Source organism: Alligator sinensis, unplaced genomic scaffold, assembly GCF_000455745.1.
Source record: "Alligator sinensis unplaced genomic scaffold, ASM45574v1 scaffold870_1, whole genome shotgun sequence".
NCBI lineage: Eukaryota > Metazoa > Chordata > Crocodylia > Alligatoridae > Alligator > Alligator sinensis.
In genome coordinates, this window is record NW_005842326.1 from 1,550,274 (window position 1) to 1,570,027 (window position 19,754).

General features: G+C 41.3%; 1 protein-coding gene across 1 annotated transcript in view; it reads left to right on the forward strand.

The window, feature by feature from the left end:
• LOC102375070 (structural maintenance of chromosomes protein 6) overlaps positions 1-19,754 on the forward strand; it is a 63,382-nt gene that overhangs the window by 25,210 nt on the left and 18,418 nt on the right. The window contains exons 14-22 of the mRNA XM_014522235.2: positions 980-1,068; positions 2,173-2,337; positions 3,110-3,288; positions 5,922-6,123; positions 6,285-6,399; positions 8,799-8,959; positions 11,122-11,257; positions 12,948-13,028; positions 18,833-19,003. Of these exons, the coding sequence (XP_014377721.1) occupies positions 980-1,068; positions 2,173-2,337; positions 3,110-3,288; positions 5,922-6,123; positions 6,285-6,399; positions 8,799-8,959; positions 11,122-11,257; positions 12,948-13,028; positions 18,833-19,003 (1,299 nt within the window). The remainder of the gene's footprint in view (positions 1-979; positions 1,069-2,172; positions 2,338-3,109; positions 3,289-5,921; positions 6,124-6,284; positions 6,400-8,798; positions 8,960-11,121; positions 11,258-12,947; positions 13,029-18,832; positions 19,004-19,754) is intronic.

Here is a 19,754-nt window from a genome sequence, read left to right on the forward strand (position 1 = left end):
TATCATCAGCAAATTTGAACAGGTTGCTTTTCACCCCGTCGTCCAAATCTCTGATAAAGAAATTGAACAGTGCCAAGGACCGAGCCCTGGGAGACTCCGCTGCCCACTTCCCCTCAGGTCGAATATGACCCGTCCACCACCACCCTCTGAGTACGACCCTTCAGCCAATTTGCAATCCATCTAACTGTGTAGGCATCTATGCCACAGTCGCCTAGTTTTTTAATGAGGATGGGATGGTTGAGAGTGTCAAAGGCCTTGCTGAAGTCCAGAAAGACTACATCCACGGCGACACCTGCATCCAATGCTTTTGTGACCTGATCGTAAAAGGCAGTCAGGTTGGTCTGACATGACCTGCCCCTAATGAATCCTTGCTGGTTGCCCTTGAGCATCATCCCTGATGCCGGCCCATCACAGATGTGCTCCTTGATCTTCTCAAAGAGTTTCCCCAGGACTGAGGTAAGACTCACGGGCCTATAGTTGCCTGGGTCCTCCCTCCTCCCCTTTTTAAAGATGGGGACCACATTGGCTATCTTCCAATCATCTGGCACCTCGCCCGAGCACCATGAGCGCTCATAAAGCTGTGCCAAGGGCCCTGCAATAACCCCTGCTAGCTCCCTCAACACCCTGGGATGGAGAGCATCTGGACCTGCTGATTTGAACACATCCAGCCCCTCCAGAAGCTCTCTAACCTGGTCCTCCTCAGCCTTAGGTCTTGAGGTGTTCCCCATGAGTCCATCTTGAATCACGTCTTGAATCGGGAGGAGTCTTGAATCGGGAGGATTTCATATGGTTCTTAATGTCTTCCAGATTAGAAGCACTTAATGTTTAAGGTGGGATTTGAAGCACTTCCTGTGTACATTCATATCCTCAGTCAGAGTTAGTATTTGTGTATGAAAATAGTGGATGCATCGGATTTTTTTGTTTTGTGAAACTAAGTAAACCAATAGATAATAAATTATATGTCTAATTGTCTTGTTAGGTTCTTTATAATCGATTCAGAATTGAATTAAGACGACTAGAAAAAGATGATATACAGCTACGCAAACGGATTGAAGAACTGAAAAATAGGTGAATGCCCCTATCGTGTTTAAATTTAGGGGTGTGTTATGCAATGAAAGCGCTTGTCTTTTTTTGATAAAAAATTGTTTGTAGAATAAAGGAGCTATTTAGATATTTTAGCAGTGTCAGGGCGAATGCACAATCCTCTTGGGGTCTGTTATTTTAAATGTATTAGGTTTTCAGTGCATACAGCTTCTGCTAAACTCTTGATTGATTGGAAGGGAAGTTTTGAACAAAACAAAAGCCATGTCTGTTTTTGGAGACAGGATTTAGTTTCTAAACTGCTGGCTGTTACAGAGTAGCTATTATTCAAACTAAATTTAACTCAGATTGCCACGATCTATGTGTATGTGTTTAAAAAAATGTAAAACTTAATCAGTTTCTCCCAGAGAAGAAAAGTGCACAAAAATTTGTTGTGCAGATCTGATGCATATAAAAAATATTCATTGGGTCTACATTACGTATAAATATTGCCTTATAACAATGCTTCTGTTTATTCAGTTAACAAACTGCTTGTTTTTCTTTTGCACATGTTTAATTTTAAAGGTAATTTCAATTGTATATGCAGTCTGGTTGAATGTCATGATTTAATCTGGGTCTTTCACAGAGGTGGAATATGTCTTGAGCACCAGTCAAGAGCAAGGCTCTTCTGTGTTTAAATGATGTTTGGATGTTTTTGTTGCTTTATTAAAGCTTGCAAAATTATAAAATATGTGCTTTAGAGCAGGCTGTCCAACTTCTGAGTGATTGTGGGGGGGCGGTGCACACTGCACAGCCTGCGTAGACTCCTCGAGCGTTTGTCTCTCCCCCTACCTCCTACCCCCCAGATTCATGGCCCCGTTCCTTCTCTCCCCACTACCACAACGTACAAGCTCCATGGTCCCCACAGGCTGCACTGCCCTGCTCCCGGAGGCAGAAGCAAAAGCTGGTAGAGGGAAGGGGGAGTAAGGCAATGCCGTCAGCAGTGGCTTGATGTGGGGTGTGGCAGCCCAGTAGGAGCCTGCAGGCTATCAGTTAGACAGCTTTGCTTTAGACATTTTTTAATGTTTTAAAAATCTTGTTCTCACTATTGTCCATTTTTTGTGGCTAAAAAATTGTGGTCTGTACTATTAGTGCCGAGCAAGTTTCAGATCCTGAAAAATTGGAAAGACAAAGAAAAATCACCCAGTTGAAAGAGCAGTTAAAGGTGTTCTCTGATCAGGAAACTGTGATTGGTCAACAGCTGCAACAGTTTCAGCAAGCTATATACAAGTACAAGGAAGAACATTCCAGACTTAAGTAAGTTAAACTATATATTTAATACTAATGTCAGCTTGCTTTTATTGCATTTGCTAGAGGTCCTCTTCATCACTTGCATTTCCTAGAATACTGGAGCATTAAGCTTCATTTTGCATTGTAGTTCTAAATTTTCCAGTGCTCCTTAAGGTTTGGTACAGCTTTGCATTAGTATGGGCAATAAGATTAAATTTGGGAACTGTTGAAATATAATGAAAATGTGTTAGTAATAAACATTAAATGCAACACTGAAATTAAGATCTGATTTAATTCCAGACTTTTATCATAAATACCTCACCGCAAACATCAAAATGAACATTCTTTTCCTTCACAGTCTACTGGTATGCCCTGCTTTTTGTAAGATGTCACAAATGGCATCCTAACCTGGGTGGTAGTAGTAATAGTTCATTGCTTAAACATGGGATATTTTAATTTAAATCTTTCATTTTAGATATTTCTTTAGAGGCTAGACCTCTTACTTCAAAGCTTAATTAACACACGTCTTCTGAACTATAAAAAGAGTTAGACTTTTATGTAAAATGCATTTAATTCTCATCCTTTGCGATTGCTACTGTAAAATCAAGAAATCGGATGTGCAGATTTCTGTGCAAGATTGACTTACACATTATGCTGATTGGCAAGGCTTCTTCCTGAAGACTGTAATAACTAAAGAATTGGAAGGAAAGCAAACTAACTTTGGGCACTTTATTTTATTTTGCGTACAGCCTGTTAGTAATAGAGAATTCATAATTGTTCAGTAATCTTTTCTTTTTAGGAGAGAAGAACTTGAAGTGAAACAAGTACTGGATGCCAAGCAGAGACAGCTTAAGGAGCTGCATGGGAGTAAAACAAATCAGTTGAAAAGGTTTGGACAACACATGCCAGCCCTTCTTGAAGCAGTTGAGGAAGCCTTTAGGCAAGGGCGTTTCAAAGAAAAACCTGTTGGGCCACTAGGTAAACATCAGTTCATAAAAACGCCTCCTGAAAAAGGTTGCCTGTAGAATCTGGTGACATGGAAAGGAAACTTTCTTGAACAGTAGTTATCATTTCTCTTGAGTTCTTCTTACTAGACCAAAGATCTACTATGTATCTGCCTCTCTCTAACCTGTTTATGTGGCCATGGAACATCCAACAGTCCTGTTACTTTTAACATAAATAGTTTGAGTTACATGTAGTAATTTTGATTAGTTATAAGTCTTGATTCAATCTTGATGTGGTGTCTTGATTGTGTAGCATGCCTCCTGCCCGTAGTTTCTCATTTTGGATGGCATAAAATCACTGCCTTGAGAAAAGCACTTAGCCAAAGGATCCGATTTCCACAAGGCCTAAAAAGACTACAGAAAAATCAAATTGACACTTTTTGAAAAACAACTTTCTAATGATTTTTCATTTTGGGAAACTTCAGAAGCTTTTCAAAAACATTGACTGCGTGGCTACTTTATCTTCCTCTACGATGACAAAGCCTGAAGCAAAATCTCAGTACAAAAGGCTATTGTTTTGTAAAGGTGCTGCTTGTGAAATGCTGAATATGAATTGTAGTTTTTGTAATGTAATTGTCATGTCTGCAGGACGTCATAGTAAGCCATAAGGGTTACCCTAAGAAAAAAAGGGATATACTCATGTAAAGATCCCACTCTTGGTCAGACCACATTAAGGAAAGGGGGAAAAATTTACTGCACTGAATACAGCATGTCTGTTAATTTATATAATAATTCTTTCATTATGAGCACCTTATGGTTGCATGGTACCCCACGCGCTTTTGAAAATCAGTGGTTAGAAATATTACTAATAAGGAATAGGAAATTTGTCCTCCTGCTTGTAAATTCACAAATAACAATGTATGTTGCCAATCCTCTTATAATGGTAAAGTTTCAAGATGAGAAGTTACAGGGAATACACCTGGTTGAAAACTGGGTTTCAGCCTTAGTTGAAACTTTATATTTTCCAAGTTTTGGTTTTAGTTTAAGTCTGATATAAAACCCACAATTTCCATGTTTTTCCTAGAATTTACAGACATTATATCTGCTCTGTGAAATTTAAGTTGTTTGTTTTTCTGTTGTCAGTAGTGAAGCTGACCAGCATTTCAGTTCTCTCACTAGGGGCAGCTGGTATACAATCCTGGGTCAGACTTTTCCTGACGTTCAGATACAGTGAAAGTCTGTAAAAAATAAATGAATAAGTAAAAAAAAAATTGGTGTTTTGAATGGAGTGATAAACATTTTTAACAGATTGTTGCTTCATTGGAGAGTTTGATTTTGTTAATTTTTGTTAGAGATAAGAGAAATAGGGCTGGAAGGAAGCTCCAGAGATCATCTAGTCCATCCCCCTGCCTGAGGCAGGATCATTTTTATTCAAATTATCTTATACCAATCTGTTATCTAACCTGTTTCTAAAAACTACTATCAACCCTGATGCAACACAAGGCATAACACCTTAACCTGCCACAGGTAAAGCAGGGGAACTATGGCAACCAGTATCCAGCTTCTGTAAAAGGTTAGCTAATACACTCAAGAGATCCCAAGTAGAGGGTCACACCCAGAAGAAGGCAAAAACCTTCACAGTCCATACTAATTGACCATGGAGTAAAATTCCTTCCAGACCCCAGATATGGCAATCAGTATGCCCTGAGCAGAGAGGTGAGACTCTCTGTCCGAGAACCTCCAGCTTTAAGTACCAGCAAGAGCTTTAGCACACCCCAGCCAAAATCTCCAGCCTTTACTACAGCCAAACCCAGTGCCTCTTAGGAAGACTTGAAAACGTCCTGACACATGTAGCAAAAAAAAGGGGAGAGGGGGAAACCAGCAAAGCCTAGAAAATTAGTAAATACCCATAATAACATCGGCATAGCTAAATCTACATCATGCCTGACCAGTGGCTGTCCAACCTCTTCTTGAACAGCTTCAGTGATGGCAAGTCCACAACTTCCCTAGGCAGTGTGTTTCACTGCCTCACTGTTCTAACATATTCAGTCTAAACCTACTTTGCTGAAACTTCAAGCCATTCATCCTCATCTTCCTTTCTGCAGCAAGAGAGAAAAGGTGCTTTCCCTCTTCTTTATGGTAGCCCTTCAGGTGTTTGAAGAATGCTATTGTGTCTTCTTAAGTGTCTTTTCCACAAGCTGAACATGCCTTACACCTCCTTCAGCCTCTCCTTATGTGACTTGCATTTGTAGTCTGAGAATGGGCAGGGTTTTAACAACAATTAGTATTTCTAGTCTGAGAGGGTTTTAAGGAACACATTAACAGTTACTGCTTTAACTCTTTGGCTTGACTGCTATTACATGAGCGTCTCTGTGGGAATTAGCCCCTAACTGCTTCCAGACTTCAGGGAAAGGGGGTTCATCCCACGCTTAAGGGTTAGGAAATCATAGTATTTGTTATGAGTAGTTGCCTGTTTCTTTCTACAGTACTGTTTAGAAAACCTAATGTGATCTTAAAACATATTTGTAAATTTGTGTTCCTTAAAACCTAAAAAAAACAAACCCCAAACAACACAGATCCTAAAGCAGAAGCTGTAAGTGCGGTCAAAAATGTAAAATCTTTGGGGTAAAGTGCTTCTAAATCCTGGGTGTTTTTGTCTGTATTTAGGTGCTTATCTTCATCTCAAAGATGCAGAACTTACTCTAGCTGTTGAAGCTTGTTTAAAGAGTCTGCTTCAAGCATTTTGTTGTGATAATCATAACGATGAGAGAACACTTCAGGCCTTGATGTCAAGATATTGTTCACCTGGGATTCGCCCACAAATAATTGTGAACAGGTTTCGGAATGAAGTTTATAATGTCAGATGCAGGTAAGCTGTAAGTTTTGAATTGAACTCTTGGTTCAACACTCTGATCAAAATGGTTTTAGTAGTTACAATAATATGCAATACATATAAAACAAAATAATTAGATTTTTAATAACTGATCATTCTTGTACATTTGTCTTGTTTCTTTTTTCACTTTTTTATAGGGCAGTTTATCACCCAGAATTCCCATCAGTCCTTACAGCCCTGGAAATAGATAACGCAGTGGTTACCAACTGTTTGATTGACATGCGGGGCATAGAAACAGTCCTTCTAATTAAAGTAAGGCCAAAGTCCAATATTGTGCTTTGGTTTAAGTTTTTAGAAAATAATTTGTGTGTATGTAAACTTCTTATGAAAACAGTCATAGCTTTTTGTCCCAGAATATGCATATGCATTTTGTATTTGTCATTTAAGATAGCATTTTACACTAAAATTTATTTTAGGATGCTTAGTGCAGATGTATTGAAGTGAGTGTTTCTATAAAAATTTGGTTTTATTCTGTTTATTTATTCATACTTTCTGATACTGTCAGTGCTATCAACCTGAAAAGTCATTTTGAGAAATGCTTTCCAAAGCCAAAATAGTAGTACCAATTAGATGTTCATTTCAGAGATTTTTAGCTTTTCCTAGAAAGAACTATTTTTTAATATAGATATTCCTATGGACCTGGCTTCCATCCAGCTTAATATCCCTGGAGCAGATTCAGATTGATTGGTAACAAGCTTCCATTTTAGAGCTGCACCTCATAATTGTATCTGATACTGGGAGGTATCATACTCCCTCCCAGTATTATGATACTAATATTATGAGTAGCTAGCTAATTGCCTGTCAAGGATGACAGATTTCGGGGAGTGTTTTTGTGGCTTCCGTCTTGTCACCCAGTCACCCTTCGGGGCTGGCCATGTAAAGACTCCCTCTGCCACCACCTCCTCCTCCTCCAGCCTCCGTCATGGGGCCTCCCCTTGCCCACCTCTGTCTTACAGCGGGGCTGCCTCCCCTCCCTCCTTCCCTCTCTCCTCACCACCTCCCCCTCCCTGCCAGCTGTTGTCAGGGCTGGGCAGTGGGGGCCCGCAACCACCATAACCCCACTCCCTCCCCAATGTAAGGTGACTCTCCAATAATTAGATTCTAGATGTGGAAGATAGGAAGATAATAAATTTATAATTTTCCATGTCAAGAATCTAATGGGGCAGGTGTTAAATTCAAAGTTTGATAGATTCATAGATTGTAAGGCCAAAAGGGACCTCGGAAGATCACCGTGTCCAACCCCCTGCACCAAGCAGGAAAGATAACTGGGGGTCAGGTGATCCCAGCAAGCTGGCTGTCTAGTGTCCTCTTGAAGATTTCCAAGGTAGGTGATTGCACCACCTCTGGAGGGAGCGTATTCCACAGTCTGGACACCCTGACTGTAAAGAAGTTTTTCCCAATGTTGAGCCTGAATCGATTTTCCACGAGTTTGTGGCTGTTACTCCTGGTTTTTCCCTCGAGTGCTGTGTTAAACAGTTGCTTGCCAAGGCCTTAATATACACCCCTAGTGTAGTGGTAAGCTGCTACCAGGTCCCCTCTCAGTCGTCTTTTCCTCAGGCAGATGAGTTCCAGATCCCTCAGCCTTTCCTCGTATGGCTTGCCTTTTAAGACTCCAGTCATACGGGTGGCTCTTTGGACTCTCTCAAGCTTGTCCATATCCTTGTTAAAGTGTGGTGCCCAGAACTGGACACAGTACTCCAGCTGTGGTCTCAAGTTGTCTTGGATTTGGGTAAATACAGGGTGAATTTGGATAAGCACGGGGAAATGTCTGAACTTCTGCCCCTCCCCCCCCCTTTTTGAAGCTTGACACACATGAGCATTAGGCACATCTGTTTACTTAGGAATCCGGAGCACCTTGTCTCTTCTAAGGGTAGAAAGAGAGGTTGTTAGCCATATTAGTGTAAGATCAGGCAGAAAGTGTAGAGCTGCACTTTATAGACTAACCAGATCAGACATGCATAAACTTTCATGACCCACAGCTCATTTCTTCAGATGTTAACATTTAAGTGAGCTGCTCATGAACCGCAGGTAGCAGACCAAGCAGATCAGCAACATCCAGACCTCCTGGTACGCTACCATTTTATTACTAAGTTATCATCTGATAAAGTGAATTGTGGTTCACAAAAGCGTATGTCTGATTTTGTTAGTCTGTAAGTTGAACCTCTACCCTGCTTTTTTTGAGTGTAGGTGCTGAACTGATCAGCAAGAGTGTCAATGCCCATATTTTGCATAATAGATTAGCGGTTACATAATTTGCACAGGAAGAGACTCTAACTCTAACTCAGTGATGATGAAAGCACTTGTTTGGGAATGTAGAGCCCTAGGTTCCAGTTCCTGTGTCCAGGAAACGACCACCCAGACATACCTTCCCCTCTCCCTTTTCTTTCCTCACTCTCCCCTTCCATCTTAAGGGGGTTTTTTTGCTGAGGAAGTGTAGCAACTTTAGACACAAATTAAACAAAGTTCTTAAATTCAGGTTTTCTTTTCTTTCTTTTTTAAGCTGTAGCCCTCTAACCTTGTGTTCTTATTTTCAGAAGTAGTTGGGAGTTTGGGGTTCTCACAAGATAACATGCTAATGGATAACGTTCTATATTGCTAGTCTATTTTATGGTTACTTTCCACAAGCATAATTAAAGCATTGTGTTTTTCAGAGCAGCTGTGTGGCTCGTAAGGTAATGCAGAGTAACAAGCCTCCAAAAAACTGTCGAGAAGCTTTCACTGCTGAAGGTGATCAGGTGTTTGAGAGACGATATTACTCCTCTGAAAACACTAGACCCAGGTTCCTAAGTAAAGATGTAGATGTTGAAATAAGGTAATGTTGTATATCCAGGGAATTCAATCCTTAGCCCACAGGCCAGATAAGGCCCACAGTGCTGTCATCAAGCCCACAGGGCTCCTTATGGGTCTGGAAATTTGGTGACAGGAGCAGTGGTATGGTTTCACACCTGCTGAATTTCTAGACCTGCGGGGAGCCCTAGGCCTTGCATGATGGATGGAGGTGGCATCGATGAAGGTGGCACTGGGCCCCAGGGTCCCAATCCCAGTGCACAGGATATGGAAGGGGGAGATGCCTGACCCCTGGGACCCAATCTTAACATATTGGCGGGGGGAAAGAAGTGATCCAATCCTAGTGTGTAGGGGTAGGAGGAGGTAGAGGTTGGCTCCAAGGCCTGATCTGGCTCATGGATTAGCCCCATGCCACTCATCTGGCCTGTGAGGCCAAAAAGTTGAGCACCATTGTCATATCTTGTAGGGCAATAGTATGTTCTTTCAAAGTTGTGATAGACTCTGGGAATAGAGAAATGTAACAATTAGTATCAAAGAGTACTGATACAAGTTGTTAAGATGTAAGGGCTTTATCCAAATGCTTCTGTAGCAGTGCAAGTTTAACTGAACCCTTTTTTATTCAGGGTTAAAGTTACAGAGTTTCCATCCATACCCCCATTCTTGTATTTCCAGCACCCTGAAACTGCATAGCACATGCAGCCCAGCTGGGATGCACACCTGTATTTTTTGGACCTTGGGCAGCTACCCCATGTCTATTCCCACATTGAGATCAGACATGGGGCAGCTCTGGGTTTAGGACCTGGGTTTGCCCCCTGCCCAGTCCTGATGGCATAGCCTTCCCCCCACACCTGGCATGATTGCAGCCTTGCCTTTTGTCCCGCATACAGGGTCCAGGGCAAAGCTACAGACATGCCAGTGGCGAGAGCCTGTGGCACTTCTCAATACATCTTGCATGCAGACTGCAAGGCAATGCTGCAAACTGTGCTTGGCCAGTGTGTGGGGGGCCTGGGGTGGACTGTTTCCCCCTGATGCTGACAATCAGCTGATTGCTGACATTAGACTGGGGTAGCACTTGCCACACATTCGTTGCAAGGCACCATACAAAACAGGCACAAAACTGTTCTGCGTTTTATGTGGAACACCTTTGTAATTTGTCATTTTATGGTGCCATTAATTCACTGAGCAGGTGTCACATTGCAATTTAGGGTGCAGTTAACTGTAATTGGTGTGATATCATTCTTATACCATGTGGTCCAGAGTAGAGATTTACAGGGGGGGGAATATACTTGGAGAAATCTGGCTACCTTTTTATTTGTAGCCTTACAGCAAGAGAAAATCTCAATTGAAAGCTTTCTAAACGCTCTGAAAACTTGAGTGCTACCTAACTTCAGCTTGAAAGCAGTTTAATTTTTCTCTTCCAGATTGGTACTGCACTAAATGTTCTTTGATTAAAGCATTGCAGCTGTTTGGTTAAATGGAAGCTTTTAGCATATTTTTATAGCCAATTTTGCAGTCATGGATTTTTATAATCACATTTGAATTATTCTGATTATTTTTCAACATGGCACATTTTAAAAAAATCCACTTTTTTGGTTGAGTGAATTAAAAAATAATTACAAAAACTATGATAAAGCACAATTGGGATCAATAAAATACAATTTTTATTTTCTTAAAAATAATTAGTAACTACTGACATTTAAAGTTGTTTATGTTTTAATAACTTCTTACACTAGAGGTTTTGGATTAGTTTTTATATTCCTCTAATCTTGATTGATTAAAATAGACCCAGTGAGTTGCACTTTTGTTCATAGGGAGTTTCTACATTTCATCTTCAGGTATTAATTACAACTATAATACATTTTTTTTCCCCTTTTGCATAATGTGTAACCTGGTTAACTGTGCACAATATGTTTGTTTTAAAACAAAGTTGCCTTTGGAACTCAGAGAAGATGAGAATATTGATTCCTATTGATCTGAAGCTTTATTAAAAGAAATACAAACTTTTATAAAAAGTCACCAGCTGATTCTTTGTTAGAACTGGTCACCTAGTGGTAGAATGTTGTGTCACTTCATCAGTCATTACAGTCTCTTGCTACTCTAGAACTCCTGTTTTGTTGAGTCCCTTTTTAATATGATTGCAAACAAAGTAATCTTATGTCAATGTGTATATTTATCTATTTATGTAAGTCTCCTGGAAAATGAAGTTGAAAATAAGAAGGCACAGTTGTTAACATCACAACAGCATTTACATTCGATTGAAAATGAGATCAGACAAAATGAAGATTATTTTAATCAACATCGTCAACACCAAAAAGAACTGCAGGTAGAAATACAGATGTAATAGATGTTGCTAAATTAAAGCACTTCTCTAACCAGTACTATTTACCTTTCTGCATTTAGACTCTCACAACATACTGATTTTCAACATCTATTTATTTAAATTTATTTGTTTTTATTAAAATGAGTATGGTACCTAGTTCCTTTGTCATTAGTGTCCTCGCTTAATAGAGGACTGAATTCTAGAAGACCTGCATTAGGATACTCTCATTATGGTTTTACCCTGCTCTGGTGGTGTCGAAACAGGGGAGAGAGGCTTAAAGCCCAGAAGTCAAGAGTTTGAGGCCTTAGTAGAAGAACTCCTGGCTCAGCCCTGTCAAGATTAAAAAGGAATCTGCAAATTCTGCTAAATACCTTGTAACACAAGAAAAGAAAGGGATTATAGTTTTGTGATTGCTTACTATAGTAAATTTAGTAATTCTTGTCAGTCTAACTTTTGCTCTCCTTGGAAGACAAACGTAGGAAATTTATGCGTTATTTTCTATCATGTGTTTTCCCAATGTCAAGGTTAATTTTTTCCTCCATTTCTTTCCGTCAGTCCTCATTTATATGATTTTCAGAAATCTTACTTTTTTCTTCGTGCTTATGCTTAGCATTTATATTTTTGGCTGATTATATATTAGTATTTCTTCATTGTCATCATTCTTATTGTTTAATCAAGCTGCATGCTTTTACTTTAATCTTTTCATAAATCTCTAGTCTTTTAATCATTTTTTTTTCTGGTTGACTACATGACTTCCAATAGTAGGGGGCAGGATAAATTTTGTATTAGCCAGCATTTGTATTTGTATTAGCCAGCATTGTACAAATTCTCTATTCAGCACTGGTAAGACCACATCTGGAGTCCAGTTTTGAGCTCCACACTACAGAAAGGATGTGGGCAAATTGGAGAGTCCAGCAGAGGGTAACAAAATGGTGAGGAGCATGACATATGAAGAGAGGCTGAGGGAACTGGGCTTATTTAGTTTGCAAAGCAGAAGACTGCAGGAGGGATTTGACAGCAGCCTTTAACTACCTGAAGGGTGGTTCCGAAGAGGATGGAGCTGAACTGTTCTCAGTGGTGGCAGAAGACAGAACACGGAGCAATGGTCTCAAGTTGCAACAAGAGAAGTTTAGGTTAGATATTAGGAAAAACTTTCTCACCAGGAGGGTAGTAAAGGCCTGGAACAGGTTACCCAGAGAGGTAGTGATCTCTCCATCCTTGGAGGTTTTTAAGACTCAGCTAGACAAAACCTTGGCTAGGATGATCTAGTTTGGGAATGGTCCTGCTTTGATCAGGGGATTGGTGTAGATGAACTCCTGGGGTCCCTTCTAACCCTAATTTTCTGTGATTCAGGTGTACAGTTATTTACTATCCTGATATGTAGAATGTGCACATATGTGTCTCGCTGTCCTGTGTTAGTAAATGGACTGACATTAAGCTGTTACACAACAATATTTTTTTGAAGAAAAAGTTTTATATTCCCTGTTGTTTGGGGGAAAATGACTTTGGAACTACATTTAGTAAAATGAATATTACTTTCAGAACTAGGTTTCCATTGCAAAGTAATGGATTTGCTACATGAGCAATTTTTGTTGTTAGTTCGTTCTTTGGGGCCTGTGCACTATTGAATCACTTGTTTTGGTATGGCTTTTTGTTATCAAATTATTTCTCCCTCCCAATATATTTTTTTCAGATCAAACTAAGAAGAATAAACGTAGAAATAATGGATCTCGAGAATGTAGAAGAACACCAATCAGTGGACATCTCTACACTAGTAAGACATTTGCCACATACTTTATAACATAGATATGGAATTCTGTATTTTTGATGATGTTAATGAGTTTGTAACAGGCAAGCAAGTACTATGGTGAACATGAGCCAGAATACAGAACTGAAATTACAAATTGTCTTGAAGCCTTTGGGCACTGACAAATGTGAAAAAAAAACCAGCCAAACAAAAAAATCCAGCACATGCCCAGAAGAGGATTTGCACTGGTTGGACCCAGCTTGCCTAACATCTTTATAGATTGGGCACTTCAGCGGGGCTTTTTGGCTCTTTTATCTAAAGCTGAGTCAATCAGCTATTAGATAAAAGCACCAAAAAGCCCCCCTGAAGTGCCTGATCTATACAGACGTAGGCAAGCTGGGTCCATCCAGTGCAAATCCTCTTCTGGGCATGTGCTGCGCTTGGCGCAGGGGCCCACTGAGCTTAAAATAAAGCTCCTTTTTTTCCCCCCCATGTCTGTAAATAGCCTTTGGCTTTAAAGCACGGGTGTCAAACATAAGGCCCAAGGTCTGGGTCTGGCATGTGGAAGTAGGTCTGGCCTGTGGGGCTTTTGCAATGGCTGCCAGTAGCCTAGGATTTTAGCAGTTGCCACTCAACTCTGTCATTGTAGCTGTGGGAGCGGCAGCATCAACCACAGTCACCTAGCTGTGAAATACTGGAGAGTGAAATACTGTTGCAGAAATTAATGGCTTCTGTTGCTGATGGAGACTGAAATTGCCAGCATACGCCACTTGGGTGCTGGCTGTGCTGATATTATAGCTCTAGCAGACCTGGCGCTGGTGGGTTGAATATAGTGGCAGTGTTAACACCTTGGCTCTGGTGTCAACAAGCAGCACCAGTAGCTACAGTTAGAAGTCCATGGCAGAGGCATAGCAAACTCATTGAACACAGGGGAGGGGATGGGGAGGTGCTTCCGGTGACTGCTGTACAAGACTACAGGGGGGCAGGGCGTGTAGATGGGGGAAAGGAAGACCACAGCTGCCACTGCTGTAGCAGCATTTGGTCTGCTCAGTCCTGTGCAGAGCTCTCTGTGAGCTGACCCTAGTGCCCTGTATGCTCCCTCTCCCCTCATCCCCATGCATACATATTGGGTTCAGAACTGTGCTTGTTCTGACTAAGGCTCCCTGGGGGAGGAGAATGCCATTCTGCCTGCCTCCTGCCACTCACGTGCATTGCTTGACACCGTTAACTTTGACATCAATTTTGAATGGTGTCAAGTCTAATACCAAACCCTGTGGAACCCTGAACAGCTGCACCCCTTCACCATTGGTGACAATGTTTGGGGATCCATCAGTTAACCAGTTTTTAACCCATGTAATATGCTGTATTCATGTATAATACTAATTTTAATCAGACTGTTCTACTGTACTAAGTCAAAATCTTAGTATAGTGTCTCTCTTCAGTTACCTGAATGAATTTAGGTTTGTTAATTAAACAAGACATAAGCAATTGGCATGAATTCCAAATTTCTATTCTTTACCAGTTGAATCCCATGTCAGCTTTTCCATTTTGTCTGGGATTGATTTCAGACTAACTACTTGGGTCATTGTGTTTGGCTTTGTAGAAACTTCATTCGTTAGTATTTGTGTCTACACACTTAATAAACACACACACACACACACACACACACACACACAAAACATGCTTATTTTCTTTACCGTTATTAGCCATTAATTTATTCACTTGTCTGTTTTTTGCATTTCCCTCCCCTCACCCCTTTTACACTTTTTTTAACCTATTTAATTACTGGCCTTTGCAGTTGAATCAGGCTTATTTCTTGATTGTTGAATTATGATCTTTTGACTAATACCACAATTTTCATTCATAATTTTCTAATTTTTTTCCTGTGGTTAAATTTGTTTATAATTTTCCTCAGTTTTAGGGCAACAGGACTTTTGACTTATTACTTTAATAAATGGTGACAGGTACTCTTGGTAGCAAAAATAGGGAAGGAGACAAACAACCCATCGTAGTAGAAGAAGAGGTTAGGGATTACTTGGAGAAGCTAGGTGCTTTCAAGTTGGGGGAGCCAGATAGGGTGAACTCTGGGCTACTGAAGGAATTGGCTAAAGCAATTTCAGAGCCCTTAAGCTATCATTGTGACAGGCAGAGTGAGGTCCCAGATGCTTGGAAAAAGGCAACTATACTGCCCATCTTTAAAGAAAGGGAAAACAAAGAATCCTGGGATATACAGACCAGTCAGCATTACCTTGATACCTGGAAAGATCGTGGAGCAGGTCATTGAGGCATCTGTTGTGAAGCACGTAGGGGAAAAGAAGGTTCTCTTGATCTGGAACAGCATTCATCAAGTCATGCCTGGTGAACCTGATTTCTTTTTATGATAAGGTGACAGGCTGTGTGGATAGGGAGAGAGCAGTGGATGTGATAGCTTGCTTCAAATCAGGTATTTTGAAGCTGTTTTTACAAGTTAAGGAAATATAGACTAGATTAAAGTACTTTCAAGGTACATACATAACTGGTTGAATCATCCTGCTCAATGGATAATTGTAGATGGCTCAGTATCTAGATTGGGATGTGCAAAGTCTGGCCCATGGTCTAGATCGGGCCCACAGCAGACTCCATTTCCCAGCAGCCCCTGTGACAGCAGCTCCTTCTGGCTGCTGCCACCAACCCAGCCCCTCTGCCTGGGCACCCCGACCTGGGCAGAGTATGGACCCTGGACTTCAGAAAAGCAGACTTCTACTCGCACAGGGAACTGATGGGCAGGATCCTCTGGGAGACCAGTCTGAAGGGGAGAGGAGTCCAAGACAGCTGGCTGTACTTTAAAGAAATCTTAACAAGGGTGCAGGAACAAACCGTCCTGATGTGCAGGAAGACTAGCGAGTATGCCAGAAGACCGGCTTGGCTTAGCAGAGAACTCTTCAGTGAGCCAAACCATACTAGAAGTGAAGCTAAAGCTTACTAGAAGTGGAAACTTAGACAAACAACTAGGGAGGTATATAAGAGTATTGTTTGGGCATGCAGGCATGAAGTCAGGAAGACCAAAGTGCAGTTGAAGTTGAAGCCAGCAAGGGACTTGAAAGATAACAAGAAGGGTTTCTACAGGTATGTCAGCAACAAGAGGAGGATCAGGGAAAGTATGAGTTCTTTACTAAATGAGGAAGGCAGTATAGTGACAAAAGACACAGAAAAGGTTGAAGTATTCAGTGCCCTTTTCACCTCAGTCTTCATAGGCAAGGCCAACTCCCAGACTACTGCACCTGGCAGCACAGTTTGGGGAGAAGGTGAGCAGCCACCAGTGGCAAAAGAACAGTTTAGGGACTATTTAGAAAAGCTGGATATGTACAAGTCAGTGGGTCTAGACGGGTTACACTTGAGGTTGCTGGGGAAGTTGGCCAGTGTGATTGCAGAGCTGCTAGCTATTGTCTCTGAAAACTCATGGTGGTGGGGAGAGGTCCTGGGTGATTGGAAATGGGCAAATATAGTGCCCATCATTAAGAAAGGGAAGGAGGAGGGTCTGGGAAACTACAAACCAGTCAGCCTCACCTCGGTCCCTGGAAAAATCATGGAACAGGTCCTCAAGGAATACATTTCTAATCACTGGGAGAAGATGGTGATTAGGAACAGTTGGCATGGATTCACCAAGGTCAAGTCATGCCTGACCAACATGCTTGCCTTCTATGATGTGATAACTGACTCTGTGTATGCGGGGAGACCAGTGGACATGATATACCTTGACTAGCAAGGCTTTTGAAACCGTCTCCCACAACATTCCTGCAAGCAAGCTAAGGAAGTATAGGTTGAAAGAATGGACTGTAAGGTGGATAGAAAACTGGCTGGATTGTTGAGCTTAACAGGTAGTAATCAATGGCTCAGTGTCTAGCTGGCAGCCAGTATCAAATAGAGTGCCTCAGGGGTTGATCCTTGGGCTGTTTTTGTTCAATATCTTCATTAACGATCTGGCAGATGGGATGGATTGCACCCTCAGCAAGTTTGCAAATGATACCAATCTGGGGGTTGTAGTAAACATGCTGGAGGGTAGGGCTAGGATTCAGAGAGACTTAGAGAAATTGGAGGGTTCAATCAAAAAAAAAAATCTCATGAGGTTCAGTAAGGACAACTGAAAAGTCCTGCAGTTAGGACAGAACAATACTGTGCATTGCTACAGGGTGGGGACCAACTGGCTAAGCAGCATCTCTTTAGAAAAGGACTTGTAGGTTACAGTGGACAATAAGATCAAAATGAGCCAACAGTGAAGAATGCTTATGGAATGCAGGACTGCATTAGTAGGAGCGTGGCCAGCAGATCAAGGGAGGTGATTTATTTTCCTCCGTTGTGCATTGGTGAAGCCACATCTGGAGTACTGTGTCTAGTTTTGGGCCCCCCACTACATAAAGCAGGTTGTGGCACATGACTTCTTAGGAGAGGCTGAGGGAATTGGACTTACTTATTTTGACGAAGAGAAGACTGAGGGGAGATTTAATAGCAATCTTCACCTATCTGAAGGGGCATTCCAAAGAGGATAGAGCTGGACGGTTCTCAGTGGTGGCAGATGACAGAACAAGGAACAATGGTCTCAAATTGCAGCAAGGGAAGTTTATATTAGATATTAGGAAAAGCTTTCTCACCAGAAGGGTAGCAAAACAGTGGAATAGGTTACCCAGGGAGGTTATGGACTCTCCATCCTTGGAGATTTTTAAGACCCAGCTAGACAAAGCCTTGGCTGGGATGATCTAGTTGGGGATGGTCCTGCTTTGAGCAGGGGGTTGGACTAGATGACCTCCTGAGGTCCCATTCAACCCTAATTTTCTGTGATTCTGTGGTTCTACTTTATTCAGTTTTTGGGCCCCATGTCAAGAAGCATGATTGGAAAGGGTCCAGAGCACAGCAAGAAAAATGCTTATGGGTCTGGGAGGCAGGACTTATGAGGAAAGTCTAAAATTACTGAGGTTGTTTAGTCTAGAGAGGAGAAGACAGAGATTTGGTAAGTCTCCAAATACTTGAAGAAGAAGAAGAGAGTGGATGTGGATGTGTTTTTCTCTATGGCTGTAGGGGACAGTATTAGGAACAATGGCCTCAAGCTACAGCAAAGGAAATTTTGGATTTGAGTAGGAGGAACTTTTGGAGTCTGAGGGTGGTCAGCCACTGAAATGGGCTACCTGTTGTGGAATCTCTGTCCTTGGAAATTTTGAAGAGCATGTTAGACAGACATGTGGCTGCTATGGTTTAGTCGAGGACAATCCTGCTTTAAGGGAACTGGGAGTAGACTAGATGACCTTGAGGGTCCCTTTCAGCCCTACTTTCTTATGATTGCTAGTTGGACTCTCCTGTCTTTGCTCAAATTAATACCAGCTGGGTCATTATGAGTAGTCCCATCAGCTTTTTTAGTCCAATGATTAATTCGGTATATTCAAGTACAAAATAAAATTACCTTACATTCTGTGTATATTTTTCTGTTAGGAAATCACAATTTTGAAAACCTGTGTTTTTTATAGTACTGGATGCATGAGCCCTTCAGCATATCACCTGGAATAAGTCCTTCACAAATACTTTTTCTTGTCATGCATTATAGACAGGTATTTTTGCAGTAACACCTGTTTTCTGGCTTGATTCAGTGGTCTGTAAGAGATTCCTAACAATATCCACTGGTGGGCTTTATTCATTTTTATGTTGGTCTATGCTCTATTTCTGTTAGACTATTTTTTTTAATATTACTTGTAACCTTGCAGCCATAAAAAATGACTATGAAATGAAAAATCTTACGCAATGGCAAATGCGAGTGGTTTTCCCTTCTTGATTTTTTTTTACAAACTTAATTTGTACAATAATAGGTAGATGAAACTCAAGAAAACAAGAATAAGATGGAAACTGTTAAAGGAGATATGCAAAAACAGAAGGTGATAATGGAGGAACTGAAGAATAATCTACAAGCAGCTGAACATAAACTTGAAGAAATTAAAGACAAAATTCATCAAGTAGAAGAAGTAGCTGGTCCTGTGAAGGTAAAACTGATTTTTAAAAATGCGGTTTTGCTATAATATTTGTCTTATCTATGCAAAAGCATTTCAACAGCCTCATTTAGAGGTTGCCAAAACAAAGGTAAAGATGTCCAGAACATTTAACAAATGCACAGGGTAGTGGTTCTCAGCCAGGACGCCATGGTTACAGTAGACCTGTGAAACTATCCCATGCACCTCTGTTTCCAAGAGGCATGTGAGAGGCAAACCTTGAAGCAGCTGCAGCAGGAACAGGCTCTACTACCTTAGGTTTATCTGTATTAAATTCGTTGACTGCAGCCAGCTGTAGCCAGTCAGCACCAGCAGAAGACTTGGCCATGTTCCATTGATAGAAGCTTTATTTGATAAACCTAATGTAGTCAGGAGTGCAGCAGGGAGCTCTATGGACAATAACACCAGAAGCAGCCAGTGCAGACAGTGAGCAGCCAGGGATGGGCAGGTCTAAGCTACCTCCCTTCCTGCTGCAGCATTGGTTGCTAGACCTGCAGATTGATACAGCAGCCTCACAGGGATCTCTGCGAAGGTGCTGCCAGCAATGCACTGTCCAGCCTGACCTGTTTATTTTTTACATAGTCTGCTTAGCATTTGGTTAGGGCAGTGGTTCTCAACTGAAGGCCCACGGGGGAGTAGTCAGCTGACTTCACAAAACATTTCTGTGGAGCCAGGCAGTGTTGTGCTGAGATGTCAGACTACTCCATATGTACTACCTCCTGAAGAGAAAGCAGAATAACTTCCT